Raw genomic sequence first — 13,945 nt, forward strand, 5'->3', positions numbered from 1 at the left:
ATGTAGACGTTACAGGGACTGGCAGGGTTTCTCCTGTGGAGGGCCAGCAGTAAATATTTTACGCTTTACGGGACATCAAGTCTCTTTCTCAATGTCTTAGTTCTTTCCTTGTAACACAGAAGCAGCCACAGAGAGGATATAAATAATAAAGTTTGATTGGCACACAGATGTTTAGATAAAAAGTTTTACTGGAACACAATGATGTATCAAAACAACCCTGGATTCAGTGGAAAGAATGGGAACCAAAAGGCAACCGAGCAATGCAGTGAACAGCCTGAAGGAAAAAGAAATACATTATGGACGGCCCCACCATCAGCTGCGCAGAGAGCAGAAACATTCAGACGTGCAGGCCCTCACGGATGGAGTCCCTAGGCACACTATGTAAGGGAGCTACTGGAAGGAATGAGCTCCAGGGAAAGCAGAAGGCACAGAACTCCCAGGAGGAGGATGGAGCGATGAGCCAAGATGGTGGCTCCATGAGTCTGAGGGAGAAAAGTCTAGATTGGACAGTGGGGCACAGGGAGTCTTTGGTCAGATCCCTGAATGTGCTCGAACACACTTGTATTTAGCTGGGACAGGCCAAGGTGGGCCAGTGGGGAAGGGGAGTCTAGGGGATTGGGAGGAGAGCAGAATGGGGATGGAGGAGGCGGGGCCAGCCCTGGGGGTGGGGCTTGGAAGAGCCTGACCCACATCAGGGCCAGGGAGAGATGTTTTTCCTTCTTGTGACAAGGAGGGATCCTGTGCTTGCTCTCAAGGAGGAAGGCAGGGGACACAACATCACAGTCCCCAGGGGCTGGGAGGGGAAAGTAACAGGATAAACTCCCTCCTTGGAGGGAAGGGGATAGGGTGAGGTCACTGCAAGTGTCTCCTTTCTAGAAGCTTCCTTGGAGAAATCTGGATGGGTTGTTTCAGAAGGGGCTTCAGCACGGTGACAATGAAGTTTGAACTCACATTTTGAGGAACTGGAGGAGGAGGCAGTCAGGGACAAGTGCAAGGGGGGAGTGAGCAGCTCTGAGGGCCCCTTGGAGAGTTCTAGCTGAAGCCTGGGGAGAGATGAGCCATCTCCACAGTCCGAGGAGGGAGTGGAGAAGGTCCAAGACCTGTGTTGCTCTCAAGAGCTGGCCCCTCGTTAGCTTGAGGATGCTCCTAGCAATAGCATTCCCCAGGTCACTGCAATTTCTACAGTCCTGCCCAAGGCTGGAGCGAGGGGTGACCTGGGTTACTCCCAGGGGTTGGCTGCTTGCTCAGGCCTCACTCTGAGGCCCAGCGAGGCCATGTTCAGCAGTCTGGAAGAGGCACTATGGCTGGAAACATTTGAGCGATTAGAGCAAAGCTGGGACCTCCATCCCAGGTTTCCCACATGGGTGGCAAGGAACCCAACTGCTCGAGCCATCACCGGCCATCTCCTAAGGTCTGCATTAGCAGGAAGCGGGGGTCAGAAGCTTGACCTGGGTCTGGATCCCCCACAGGCTGACACACAGGCAGCCTATTTTAACTGCCAGGCCAAATGCTGGTCCCTGAAAGCATGTTGAAGTAAAACAGAGGGGCATCTGGGTGTGGGCATGGCAGGCATGAGGGATGGGAGTGTCGCTGCTGCTCGCATCTCCCACAAGAGTATAGAACCCAAAGCTGAGCAGATCAGACCTGTCCATTCACAAGAACCATCTGGAGCTGGCTGTGCACAGGGCACACCAGCCCAGGCCCCTCGAGCTGGCTGTGCACAGGGCACACCAGCCCAGGCCCCTCGAGCTGGCTGTGCACAGGGCACACCACCCCAGGCCCCTCCGCTTCCTTTGCCCCTTTTGCTAGAGTCCCTGGTGTTCTCTCAGTACAGGGCACTGACCTTCTCTCTCCCGTTTGCTGACTTCCGCAGGGCCACCAGGGCATCAGGGCAGCCGGGGCGATGGGCTGTCTAGGCAGCATGAGGCAAGCGGTGTGTGGGATGGAGACACTTGTTCCTCTCTCAGCCCTGAAAGTGGAAGTTCAGCAGACAGGTGCTTGAAGGTGACCAGCAGGAACCTCAACAGAACAAATTTTCTATGCCCACAGGCAGAGCTGGGATTTAGACGATTTGGCACTTGGGGTAGCATATTTGCAATCGCAGACTGGGTGCCAAGTCTGGGTTCATCGCCTGCCCCACTTGATTCTTTGGGTTTGTCTCCCCAGTCAAGTACCATGCTGGTTCATTCCTGGCCCCCTCTCCCACAGCACTTTGCACAGGGCCGGTGCTCCAGCAACTCCTGTTGGTGCTCGGCATGAGGAGCTCACATAGGGGAACACACAACCTCTGGGACCAGACAAAGACACTTGCACAAAGCCTTGCTTTGGAGTCTGCCCGGCAGCAGGGACACTTGAGTTCTTGTCCATGCTATGAAGCTGCTCACACAAGAATGAGAGTAACCCTCTCCGGAAAAACTGGGGTCTTAGCCTTTGCCTCCACTGCCCTGTGCTAACCCATCTCTGCCTTAGAACACGTGCCACGAGAGGGAAGCAAGTGGCAATCCAGGTATCTAGATTCCCCTTTCTGCCTCCCAGATAATTTTTATTTTTTAAAAAATATATATTTATTTGAAGTTCAGAACTACACACACACACAGTATGAGAGAAAGCAAGAGCAGTGTCTTCTATCTATTGGTTTACTCCCAAATTAACTGCTGGAGCTGGGTCAGGCACAGCTGGGAGCCAGAAACGTCTTCCACGTCTCCCTCACAGGTGTAGGGGTCCAAGGACTCAGACAATCTTCTACTGTTTTCCCAGAAACATTAGCAGGGAGCTGAATGGAAAGTGGAGCAGCTGGGACTTGAACCGACACTCATGTGGAATTGCAGCATTGTAGGTGGTGGCTTAACACAACAATGGCCCCTTCCGATACCTTAAGTATGATACACATTAATTTTGTGGGTTTGATTTGTTCTTGGATTACAGGGCCATTTTTATGAAATGGAAACTGGTTTAGAAACTTGCAAATGTTAACTGTGGCTCAGTTTTCATAAAGACTCAGAAAAGCAAATGATTTCTAAATGGGTTCAAGATCAACAGCTGGAGGTGTGACATGTGGGGAAACCATCCTGGACGCCACTTAAGCTTTCTTTCAATAGATGAAAAGTCAGCAGTAACTAGGGGAAAGTTCAAGTTCACTGGAGTAAGACCTAAGGAACACCAGCGACTAGAAAGTTCCTGATATTCTAGTTGGAAGCCAGTTTCACTTCCAAGTCCTCGGAACTGAGAGGAATGGCAATGGGGTAAGTCGGCACAGACAGACAGAGGACTGTTCTCCAAGTGTCCTATTTGCCTCCCCCTCTGAACAGGACAGAACATCGTGTTTCTGATCTAGAAAGGAATGAAGGGATTAATGAAGCCGAGGCCAATGAAGGCAGCGTTTGTTCACGGGTAAATTCAGGGCAGGGCAGCCTGGGTCTCCCTGACCGCACAGCCAACAACGGTGGGCAGCCCCGGAGTCTACTTCCTTCTACTGTCTACAGGGGGAGGCACATGCGGGGCTTCCAGCACGGATTCCGACTGGGGACTTGCCATTGCAGCAGAGCCAGGCACTGGGTGCTCCTCAGCTGGTGTCCTAAAGCTAAGCCCAGGGGCTTCCCTGACATGGACTGACCCAACTGACCCATGAATGGGGTGGTGCGCTGCTTCCTGTCTCTCGCTAGCATAGCTTGGGCTGCCAGTGCGGTTCCTATGTCCACCTCTCCATCAGGGCCAGATGTTTGCCAAACTAAACATGAACTCTGTTGTCATACTGGTACTGAATAGGGTGGGGTTTACCAAAAACATGCTACAGTCATCTTTTAAATACAGTAACAGCCAGTTACTCACAGATGAATGACAAGACCAAAACAGAGTTGGTATACAGCCACCGGCACAAGTATAAGTTGGGTGGGCCCGGCACAATAGCGTAGTGGTTGAAGTCCTCACCTTGCACGCGCCAGGATCCCATATGATCGCCGGTTCTAATCCTGGCAGCCCTGCTTCCCATCCAGCTCCCTGCTTGTGGCCTGGGAAAGCAGTCGAGGATGGCCCAAAGCTTTGGGACCCTGCACCTGCACGGAAGACTTGCAAGAAGCTCCTGGCTCCTGGCTTCGGATTGGCTTAGCCCCAGCCGTTGCGGTCACTTGGGGAGTGAACCATCGGACGGACGATCTTCCTCTCTCTCTTCCTCTCTGTATATCTGCCGTTCCAATAAAAATAAAGTAATTCTTAAAAAAAAAAAAAAATAAGTTGGGGGGGGATGAACTGGGAGACAAGTGAAATTCGGTGATAAGAAATAAGAACATTTGTCTGTTGCTTCTTTCTCCAGCAACAATCCTGAAAGACACGACCCCAGGAGTCCCCCTGCCGAACAGTCCTTTGGCTGTGCGCCTCTTTTTCTTTCTGATTACTCCTAGGCCTTACTTGATAGTAAGGACACACCAGGCTTTTCCATTCACAAACCAGCTACCCGATCCACTAACCTGGGCAGGTCCCAGGGTCCCACACATTACAGGCCTTCTGGCTTCTGGTGTGTTCTGGGTGCGTGTGTTCACCTGACCAAAGGGAGTGACTCTTCCCAATGGGCAGGCCCAGCAGGAACCTCATGCAACAGGTTCAAAGCACCTTGCAAAATTTTGTTTTCTGCCCATGGGGAAGGAGGAATCGGACGGCGTTCACGGACGACTCTCACAGCTCAACTGTAATTCCTCGTTCTTCTTGTTATTTCTACATCTCAAGTTCCCAAGGCAAACAGGACCCATTGCAGGAACAAGTCGTTGTCAGCACCACCACCTTACAAAGCAGAGGCCCATGGCACATACTCCTGTGTCCCTGCCACACCTGACAGTTCTGGGGACAGCTGTGTATTAGGCTTCTAGGTGGAAGTAAGAAATGCTACTGAGAGTGTGTGTGTGTGTGTGGGGGGGAGTCAAAGAACGAGTTAAGTCCAGTTCCACCAGAGTCTACACTCACCAGCAGGTGGCGCTGTGACAAAAGCAATCAGGAGAAAACCGGTCCAATAGGCCTGGTCTCCAGGCTCCTCACCAAAGCCGGTATTCCCTGGCGGACCCAGGGCTTCCCAGCCTCCAGGGTCCTCAGTCAGGTGCCTTGATTCTACCAGCTGGCTGCGAGTGAAGCTTCTGCTCTAAGTGCCTGCACGAGCCCTTTCCCAATTACCTGAATTTCCCACCAGAAAGCAAACTACAGCAGGCAGGAGCCATGACTTCCAAGATGCTCAAAGTGTTAAGAATATTCAAAAAGCACTTCCTAATTTGGTGCACAGCTCAGCACATCCGATTAGGCACTATCTCATGAACACAGATGAGAATGAAAGGAGACTCCTATGCAACAGCATGAAGAACTGTGTCCCCGTCTCCTTGGCCACACAACACATGCTCAATTACACAACCTATCATTTGCACATTCTTCGCCCCAAGCTCCTAAGGCTGCCACTGCATCCTTGACCTGCACAGCATCTAACGTGCAGCAAGAGTATGGAACTCCAGGACTTCAGTGAGACATGGCAGGAAGCCCGCATCGACTGTCAATCGTGCAAGTCAGGAAAGGAGATGTCTCTCGGCACACTCCAGTACTAGGGTGTGAAGCTCCTGCCATCCCCAGCAGTTGTGGGGCAAGTGGTCCACCACGGCAGCCTGCGATGTTGAGCCCTGCCCAGAGGAGGACCTGAGGAGCAAGGCAGAGAACAGTCCAGATGCCAGGCAGGGGCCAGGGCACTTGTGCCCAAGCCTGCAACCTTGCCCGTCAGCTCCGATCTACAGGGTGGAAGGTGAGGACTGAGGGAGGCAGGGGCTGCAGTGTCGCAGGGGCCGGCTCCTGACGTGGCTGCTCCCACCTACCCATCCCGAGGGGGAGAGCTCTGGCAGCGCCTAGCAAATCTAGCTCCCACGGTCCCTGGGTCACTCAGGGGACTGAGATGAACAGATCATTCTGGCCTGGCCTCTGTGGCGTCCGACGGGCACCATCTGCAAGTTGATGGACATCACGAAGACGAAGCCAGACTGCTGGCCTGGCTGCCCAGGGAGGAATGCAGAGTCTCACACCGAGACTCTAGCAAATCCCTTCTGCTAACGGTGGGGAGGGGCCGGCAAGCTCTTGTCTTCAATGTTCAAATAAAAGGCATTTTAACCTGCCTATGGGCTCTTGGGGTTCTGGGGGAGCTGAGTGCAAACCTGGCTTTGTGGGAGTAGTTGTTTTCCAGGGAATCTAAGCAACCTCAACTTTACATTAAAAAAATCAGAAATGAAAAGGCTGCAAGATTAGCTATATACACGGCCCAGCCACAGGTTAACTTCACTACTTCATTCAATATGAGTTAATTAGTTGGGTCCTTAAAAAATAATCGAAGTCAGAAACGTCCAATGTCCCCAACGACCCCCCAGACCCAAGCTGGTGTGATTCTCTCTGACACATTTGGCTGCTGAGACAAAAGCAGATGGGTCCAATACTTGTAAATTTCATATTTATTATAACAAAAATTATGACATGTCCATTGTGCATTCTGCTTTAATAGAGCTCTGGGTATTTCCATGGTCTATGGGAACTCTACAGGCATGCTGACTGCGGCAGCAGTAAGGAACACAGTTAGAACGTGTCTGGACAGGGTAAGGACGCAGGGCCTGGGCCTCCGGGGGCGGGCTCCCGTCCAGCGGCCCCAGATCCGCCTCACCCCTGCCTGCGCTCGGCCTCCTCCCTGAACGCCCTGAAGGTGTGCGTGCTGCAGGGGTCCGGCAGACCCCAGGGACGGCGTAGAACAGGAGAGTCAGTTATTAGGGCTGTATCCTTATGCCAAGACTACAAAACATCAGAAGCATTACTATACAACACTCAACTATTTACAATAGAAATTTCTCAATCAACTGTTCTCTCAGAGAAAATGAGCGGGTCTCAGTGACTTAGGTCACCTGACAGAGTAAAGCAACTCCTAAGAGTTAGTCTCCATATTCTACAAATGTCTATCATTTTCAAGACAAAAGAAAAAAAAAGCCTCCCCCCTGAAAGAAATACAGAATTACAATATTATTAAGTCATTTAGCAATGGCAACCTGCCCTGCCTTGCCACACAAACAAAACCAAAAGCCATTTTAAAAAATATTACATTATCATTAATTGTCTCTCTGTAATATATTAAACCTTTTGTTCTGTCTTTACACATCTGATATGTTAGAAGAAATTAACAAATTTAAATCATATTCATAAAGCATCACTAAAAGAAAAGTGGTTATTAAAAAAAATAGGAGAATCTACAGATAAGCTGCAGACAGCTGAGAACAGTGTTTGGGAGAAGGACGTGGAGTAGAACCCCTGGTTTAATGTGAGCCTGGGAGACTCTTGCCACTTGGCCTTGGTTGGTTAGTTTATTGTGTAAATAGTACTCAGAGCGGTCATAGTGGTGTATCATAATAGTCCGGCAGCTGGTCCACCGGGAAGGGCCGAGGCAGTGGCGGCTGCAGCGGGGGCGCGGGAGGGGGTGGCAGGGGGGCCGCGGGAGGGGGCGGCAGGGGGGCCGCGGGAGGCGGCTGCAGCTGCTGCTGCTCCTGGTGATGCTTCATAATTTCTTTGACTTCCTCTTCCAGCTCTGGAGGAATGATGAACTGATCGTCAGGATCCGGCTGAGCTGGGGCAGCAAAATACCCTCCAGGCTTCCTCAGCGGAGCATCCGTGGCCACCTCGATCACGTTGTGGCTCCTCTCCTGGGGCGCCACGGAGCCATTTGCCCGCCGGCGCCCCATGGTCCCCACAGCGGAGAAGTCTGCCTTCCTGGGCAGGCCTGGCTCGTCCTCGTTGGCGCTGATGACGATATCCTCGTCGCTGGCCTCGGCAGGCCCCTGGAGCAGCTGCTTCTCCTTGGCCCGGCTGCAGTGGATGTCCACCTCGACCTCCACGCGGCTGCCGTTGCTGAAGACGCCCTCGATGGGCTCTTCATCGTCGCTGTCCAGGCCGTTGTCCGAGAAGGCGCTGGAGAAAGTGGCGCTGGACAGCTGCCGCTGGAAGGAGTTGGACAGACACACGGGGTGCAGCATGCAGCGCTGCTCGCCGGGGCAGGCGGGGCTGTTCTCGCCCAAGGCCCCACCAGGGGGCTCGTCGGAGGCCGTGGACCCCACCTCGCTGCTCATCTCAGAGGTGGAGAGCTCGCTGCTTATCTCGGACGCCATGCCGCTGCTTGAGGAAGGCACGCCGAGCCCATCAGAGGGCCGGTCCTTGATGACCATGGTAACAGAGGGAGGGAAGATGCCGGGGCTGGGTGGCGGCACGCTCCCACTGGCACCGAGCTCGCAGCAGCAGAAGCTGTCCTCAGCGACGCTGAGCTGCACTACCACGGCACTGATGCTGTCGTGGCAGCCGTAGCTCTGGGCCAACGTGCACAGTTTCTTGGCAGCAGCCAGGGCATCAGGCACATTGCGCACGGCTTCCACGGCCTCCTGGATGGACAGGCTGTCCCACAAGCCCTTGCTGCCCAGGATGAAGAACTCGTCCTGGGGCGTCAGGAGCACGGACTGCACATGGGGCCGGGGCACCACGCTGGGGTGGAGGAAGGTGTAGCCCAGGATGCGTGTGGACTCAGTCACACCGTTCACCTTGCCGTCCTGGAAAAGAAGGATTCCCAATCAGACAGTTACTGTAGGGTGCCTTGGGTAGCTGGCAGTTGCACTGTGCCTGAGTGAGTGGCCTGCAGAGGGAAGGACCGCTTACTTGCACGTGGACCTGTCAAGGAAACCCCAGGAGCAGGACCGGGCAGGGAAGGAGCAGTAGTGCAAAACCAAAGCGTTGAGATTGCCCGCTCTGCTGGGATCCTGTTCGCACTACGGAATGGGCCCCGTCTCTGTGAAGCTGTCTTCCGGCATCCCACAGCAAGCAAGGCTGGGAAGCTCTGCCTGCAAGCCCAGAGGATTCCAGGGCACGAAGGCGCTGGGGCATGCACGTCCTGAACCCAGACGCAGGAGACACATCCCCACGGCATGCTGCTCTCAGGCAGCTGGAGTGTCTGAGGGTCCAAAGAGGAACAGACACTGCCAGGGCTTACTAACCAGTAAAGCAAACCTTGGGGGCAGCTGGCTTGAATGATCATGCCCGTGGAAGCAGATGTGAAGGGAGAGGTGCCAAGTCTCACGGTTCCCTTGCAGCAAATGGAGAAGGCAAAGTTTTCTGGCTTTGGTTCAGTTGTGCTTAAGCCATTTACATTAATAGCCAAAGTTCCAGACCATTTGCCAGCAAAAAGACCTTTATTTTTTTTCCTACCCCATGCACCTGTTGATTCTTCGAGTCTGAAGTCTTCAGGTCTGTAACACGCCTCTTTGTGCCTTTAGTTTTCACACCTCTTTCCAGAGAAGATTCCACTGCGACAAATGCACCTTCCAGTGCCCACCTAGTGAGCAACTGTTGCTTTCAGAAAACACGCATTTCCCTCCAGTTCCAGCACATTCCTCTACGAGGGACGATGCACACACAGCTCCTCAGTCAGCTCCTCATCCAGCCATAAGCAGCAGCATTTGCACAGGTAAGCTCTGAGTGCCCTGTCCAGCCTTTGGATCTCTCCCCACTCACAACCAGTGGTTTTGTGTATTTTTGATCATTAACTTGAGTCCCATTAGGCATCAGGTTGAGGACTACACTCAACACACCCAGAACCACAACAGGTTGATTTTGATTCCTGGTAGTGTACATTTAAATCTTCTCTGCTCCTATGATAGGCAGGATTGAAATGTACTCATTTCCACAGCCATCCGTGGTATATGATGAGTCCCTTGAATCCAGAATCTGCCCTTTCCTATAGTGGACTACAAACTTTCATTAAATTCTACCTCCCGGGTATGTATGATTCCGTCAGTGAGAAGACTGCACAGCTCTCATCGCTGTGCCCCCACATTGTTCCTTCACCTGCGAGCAGATGACTCGCATCATATTCCATGTTGTAGAATAGAGCTTCTGGAGCCCATTGGGGATAACTTCCTGGTCATGAACCTTGTTTACACTACAAGCTATCCTGCATGCTGTGGGATTTGCAACGCCCTGGCTTCGACCCACCAGATGCCACTAGCACTGTCAACTCTTGCTGTGAAGATCAAAACACGGCCAGACGCTGCCCCATGTCCCAAGGGGTGGGCAGAAATTGTCACCAGCTGGGAGCCACTCACTGTGCCATTCCGACAGAATACAAGATGTGACCCAAAAGGACACATCCACTGTCCGAAAGGCACACATATCTTCCAAGACCAGAAAGACCCAGGTACAACACCATTCTCACCATCTATACAAGAAAGCTGGGCTCAGGCACATTCAGGCAATAGCCCCCATGTGGAAGAGTGAAGTTCTGAGAGCCAGCAGTGTGGAGTGCTGATGACCCAATCCAGTGCCTGCACAAAGGGGCTCAGGGGGTTAAATGGTGGTGTTGCCAAGATGGTACTCGGCCAGGCATCTGGCACAGAGAAATGCTTGATTCTCCTCTACATTAAATGTCTTTGGATATGCTGGACAAGGAATTTGCCCTGTGACATTCTGGATTTGGAGCTCTAAGTTTAAACCAACTTTAACAACTTTCTTGGAAGACAGCTGCTCCCTCCTGGTTTCTGCCTTGACCCGGCCCTCCTCACTGATCCGCTGACGGACGTTTCTCCTCACCTCAGTGACAATGGCCTTGTGCTGTTTAATCCTCTTCAGCTCTTCTTCACAGCTCATGACATACGACGCAGACAGTGGCAGCGGCTTCCCGTTGCGACAGAGCACAGTTTGGCACTTGCCCACATTGGCAGAGGTCAAGGTGAAGGAGCCTCCTGGGTCCACAGGGTCATGTTTGATGTGGCAGAGGACAGCAGACCCTCCAAGCTTCTGCCCAGCAGTTCCAAGTTTCCTAGAATCCAGAAAGAGTTTGTTTTTATTCGTCACCCCTTGCTCCGGAGGGCCAGGCGAGGGTTGGGCCCTGGGGAATCAGGGAACTCAGCCTCTTGGAGGAACTGGACAGCACACATGCCCACACCAGGAGGTGGGCAACCAGTCTGGAAGGAAGGAGCCCTTGGACTGATGTGCCCCCATCAACTACACTGCATGCTCCAAAGACAGCAAGAAAAGTGCCAAGGTCTCCAGCTGGGCCCTGCTCCCAGGACAGCAGGTCAGTAACACCAGGTATGAAATCACACAACGCACCCACTAGCCACTGCGCCTCAGGACCAGGCCAACAGTCTCCCTCCTTTCAGTAAGTGTGCACCCCTGTAAGAGTCTTTCAGTACTGAACTGGTTCCCATGCCTGCCCTACAGAGCAGGCATTTCAGGTCCAGCACTATTTATTCCAGAGGAGGCACAGAAGGAATGTTGTGATATGCTTATGCTTTACCCTTCCTGCATGCCCACTGACCTGCAGATTTATGAAATACATGAAGTGTGTGCAAATTCTGACAACCCAAAGGAGCAAATAAGTGCCACCAACAAATGGTGACACTTGTCATGTCCTGCTCTTCCTGAGTGGCAGAGAGTAAGAAAGTTAAGACAAACAGGTTCCCCTGTGTGACCACAGCAGCTGTTGCGCGTCAGTGTGCGTGGAGACACGGCCGCGTAGCTGCATGTGTTAGAGCAGGCACAGGAACAAAGAGCTACTCTCAGCATCAAAGAGCTCCTCACACACCATCGCCCTCTGAGACATGGATCCCAGGAGGCACACATGAGATGCTGGGGCTGGGCTGGCAGCCTGCGGGCCCTGCCAGGGCAGCGCTGCCGCCTTCCTCCCCAAGGCATGGTGACTGGTGACGTGTGCACTGATCCGAGTGTGAGGTCCTCAGTTTTCAATTCTTACCCAGAACCCGAGGGACCTCTCTGGGAGTCTCCAGGGGCATCGGTGCACACATGCATGTCTGTGTGTATGTGGGACATGTGCGTATGGTTTTTCTACAATAAGACTACTAAGCCGACACTTGACACAACACTCTCTCGTTCTTACTGCCAGGGGAACGTATTTGCAACACCAACGACTAGCACTCAGAGCTCCCTGCCTTACGTCTCTTATCTCGGTTCCTTTCAGGGAAATGAGCAGCGCAGCAGGACCTGTCTACGGGAAGCACCCGAGGCACTTCCAACACGACTGTGCAGACACCTCTCAGCTATCCTCGCTGCTCCATGGCTAACCGTATGTGATCACTGGGGATCTACACTGGGTGAGCGCTGCCACAAAGAACCACATCAGGTCTGTCTCCCTGGGTCCTTTAAGAACCGTTCATGACTTAGGTATGCCTCTCAAGACCTCACATTGTTGAGGAGGCATTTCTCCTACTTCTCAAGACGAGGGAACATCCTGCAGCCGAGCACAAAGGGGGAGAAGCAGACAGGGAGGGTCACTGTGCCCATGACCTTCAGACTGCTCGTGGGTCTGACATGAGGAAGGGTCTACAGTATACTTACAGAGAGACAACTCCCTGATGCTAAGATAAGAAGGAGAAATTATTTGAGCCAGGGAATCCTTGCGCCATTCAGGTCTGAGATGCCTGAGGTACCCGAAGCTGGCCATAGGTGGGAGCTCTAGGACTGGCTGGAGATCCTGCTGGTCAGACTGTTTTGGACAATTAACAGGGGGCAGGAAGGGGACAACATATAAACAGTTACATAACTCCTGGCTTATAACATGCCTATTCAATTTCACAAGGTTTGCACTATCTCAAACCAGTGACAATATTTCATAAGGGTCAGTAAACGGGGTAGAAATGGTGCATTTCAAAGAACCCTCCACACATCAGAAGATCTAAAGAATCCACGGAACTCAAGCAATTTGGGCGGTGCCAAGGGTGGAGTGGGGGTGGCTGTCATCATTAACAGGGTGGAAAAAATATGGTATCGCAGGCCTGTGAGCTCCAGCTCTCACAGAAACTAAACTCCTGGCTATGACTCAATCCTCTAGAAAGTTGTCTAAACACTCGTGTGTCCAACTGGATCCTGGGCCCTCCCTGAGGCCTGGGCAGCACCAGAATCCTAAGTGCACACTGGTACCCATCACCAAGCACAGCACTTTGAAATGAGTGTGTAAGCCCGTCAAGAGCAAGAAGACACACAGCAAGGACCCACCTCTGCATAACAATGAATGTATTGACCATGTATTCTTCTTCATTTTTTGTTTTCTGCAGCTCTTCAGCCAAAATGTCACTCATGGTACACTGGAGAAGGTAGGGCACCTCCACATTCCGGTCTCCATCAAACACACCATACAGGGCCTCCCGGTTGTCGCAGAAGTTATTCACGGACAGAGCTGCCACACACAACCTGCAAAGCAAATGTTCTGTGTTGAGTCTGTTCCATCTTTCCTTCTTCCTGCCCAACCGAACTCCACTTTTCCCTCCAGATCTGCTCCTGCAGTTTCGTCTCTTTCTGAATGATTCTGGGTAAACTGTTCCCAGCTAACTTATGTCAACCAATTTCTATAAGCAGAGAATTTCCAACATGTATTATGCTTCACATAATATGCTTTTCCACCTGTCGCTTTTGAGGATTTGAATTTTTTAACAGAGGAAAGAGAACAGGAGGAAGGCATGGGAAATAATACAAGATAATACATCTGTATTTACAGATTTCTTTAATAAAGAAGGTGAAATCTCCACATCTGGCCAAAATAGAGTAACAACCAAAATGCTGAAAAAATAAACATATACAAAAGTTTAATTAAAAAAAAAAAAGAGCAAAACAAACAAACAATAACACCCAGGCAATGTGACGTCCAAGTCCACGGCCCTGGGAGGAGCACCCAGGCAGCAGTGGCGGTGGCCCCAGCAGGTGGGTCTGCAGCTGAGGCAGGACAGGCAGTCCCAGAGGCTCTTGGCATTCATTCCCAGGCAGGACCTGCATGGTAGAGCTGCTGGGAGCCAATCCTGGTGTGGCAGAACATTTTCCCACTCCAAACTCAAATCACCGCATTTAACTGTGTCCCAGAAACTATACAAAATGCAACAGAGAAAAGAAGGCTGGGTGTGTGTGT

General features: G+C 52.1%; 1 protein-coding gene across 1 annotated transcript in view; it reads right to left on the bottom strand.

The window, feature by feature from the left end:
• Nucleotides 1-6,604: 6,604 nt before the first annotated feature.
• PHLPP1 (PH domain and leucine rich repeat protein phosphatase 1) overlaps nt 6,605-13,945 on the bottom strand; it is a 196,696-nt gene continuing 189,355 nt past the window's right edge. Inside the window, exons 15-17 of the mRNA XM_004579662.2 lie at nt 13,042-13,236; nt 10,618-10,846; nt 6,605-8,585 (exon numbers count right to left, since the gene is read on the bottom strand). Of these exons, the coding sequence (XP_004579719.2) occupies nt 7,383-8,585; nt 10,618-10,846; nt 13,042-13,236 (1,627 nt within the window). The 3' untranslated portion in view covers nt 6,605-7,382. The remainder of the gene's footprint in view (nt 8,586-10,617; nt 10,847-13,041; nt 13,237-13,945) is intronic.

The sequence above is a fragment of the Ochotona princeps genome, chromosome 18 (genome assembly GCF_030435755.1).
Source record: "Ochotona princeps isolate mOchPri1 chromosome 18, mOchPri1.hap1, whole genome shotgun sequence".
In the NCBI taxonomy this organism is placed as follows: domain Eukaryota; kingdom Metazoa; phylum Chordata; class Mammalia; order Lagomorpha; family Ochotonidae; genus Ochotona; species Ochotona princeps.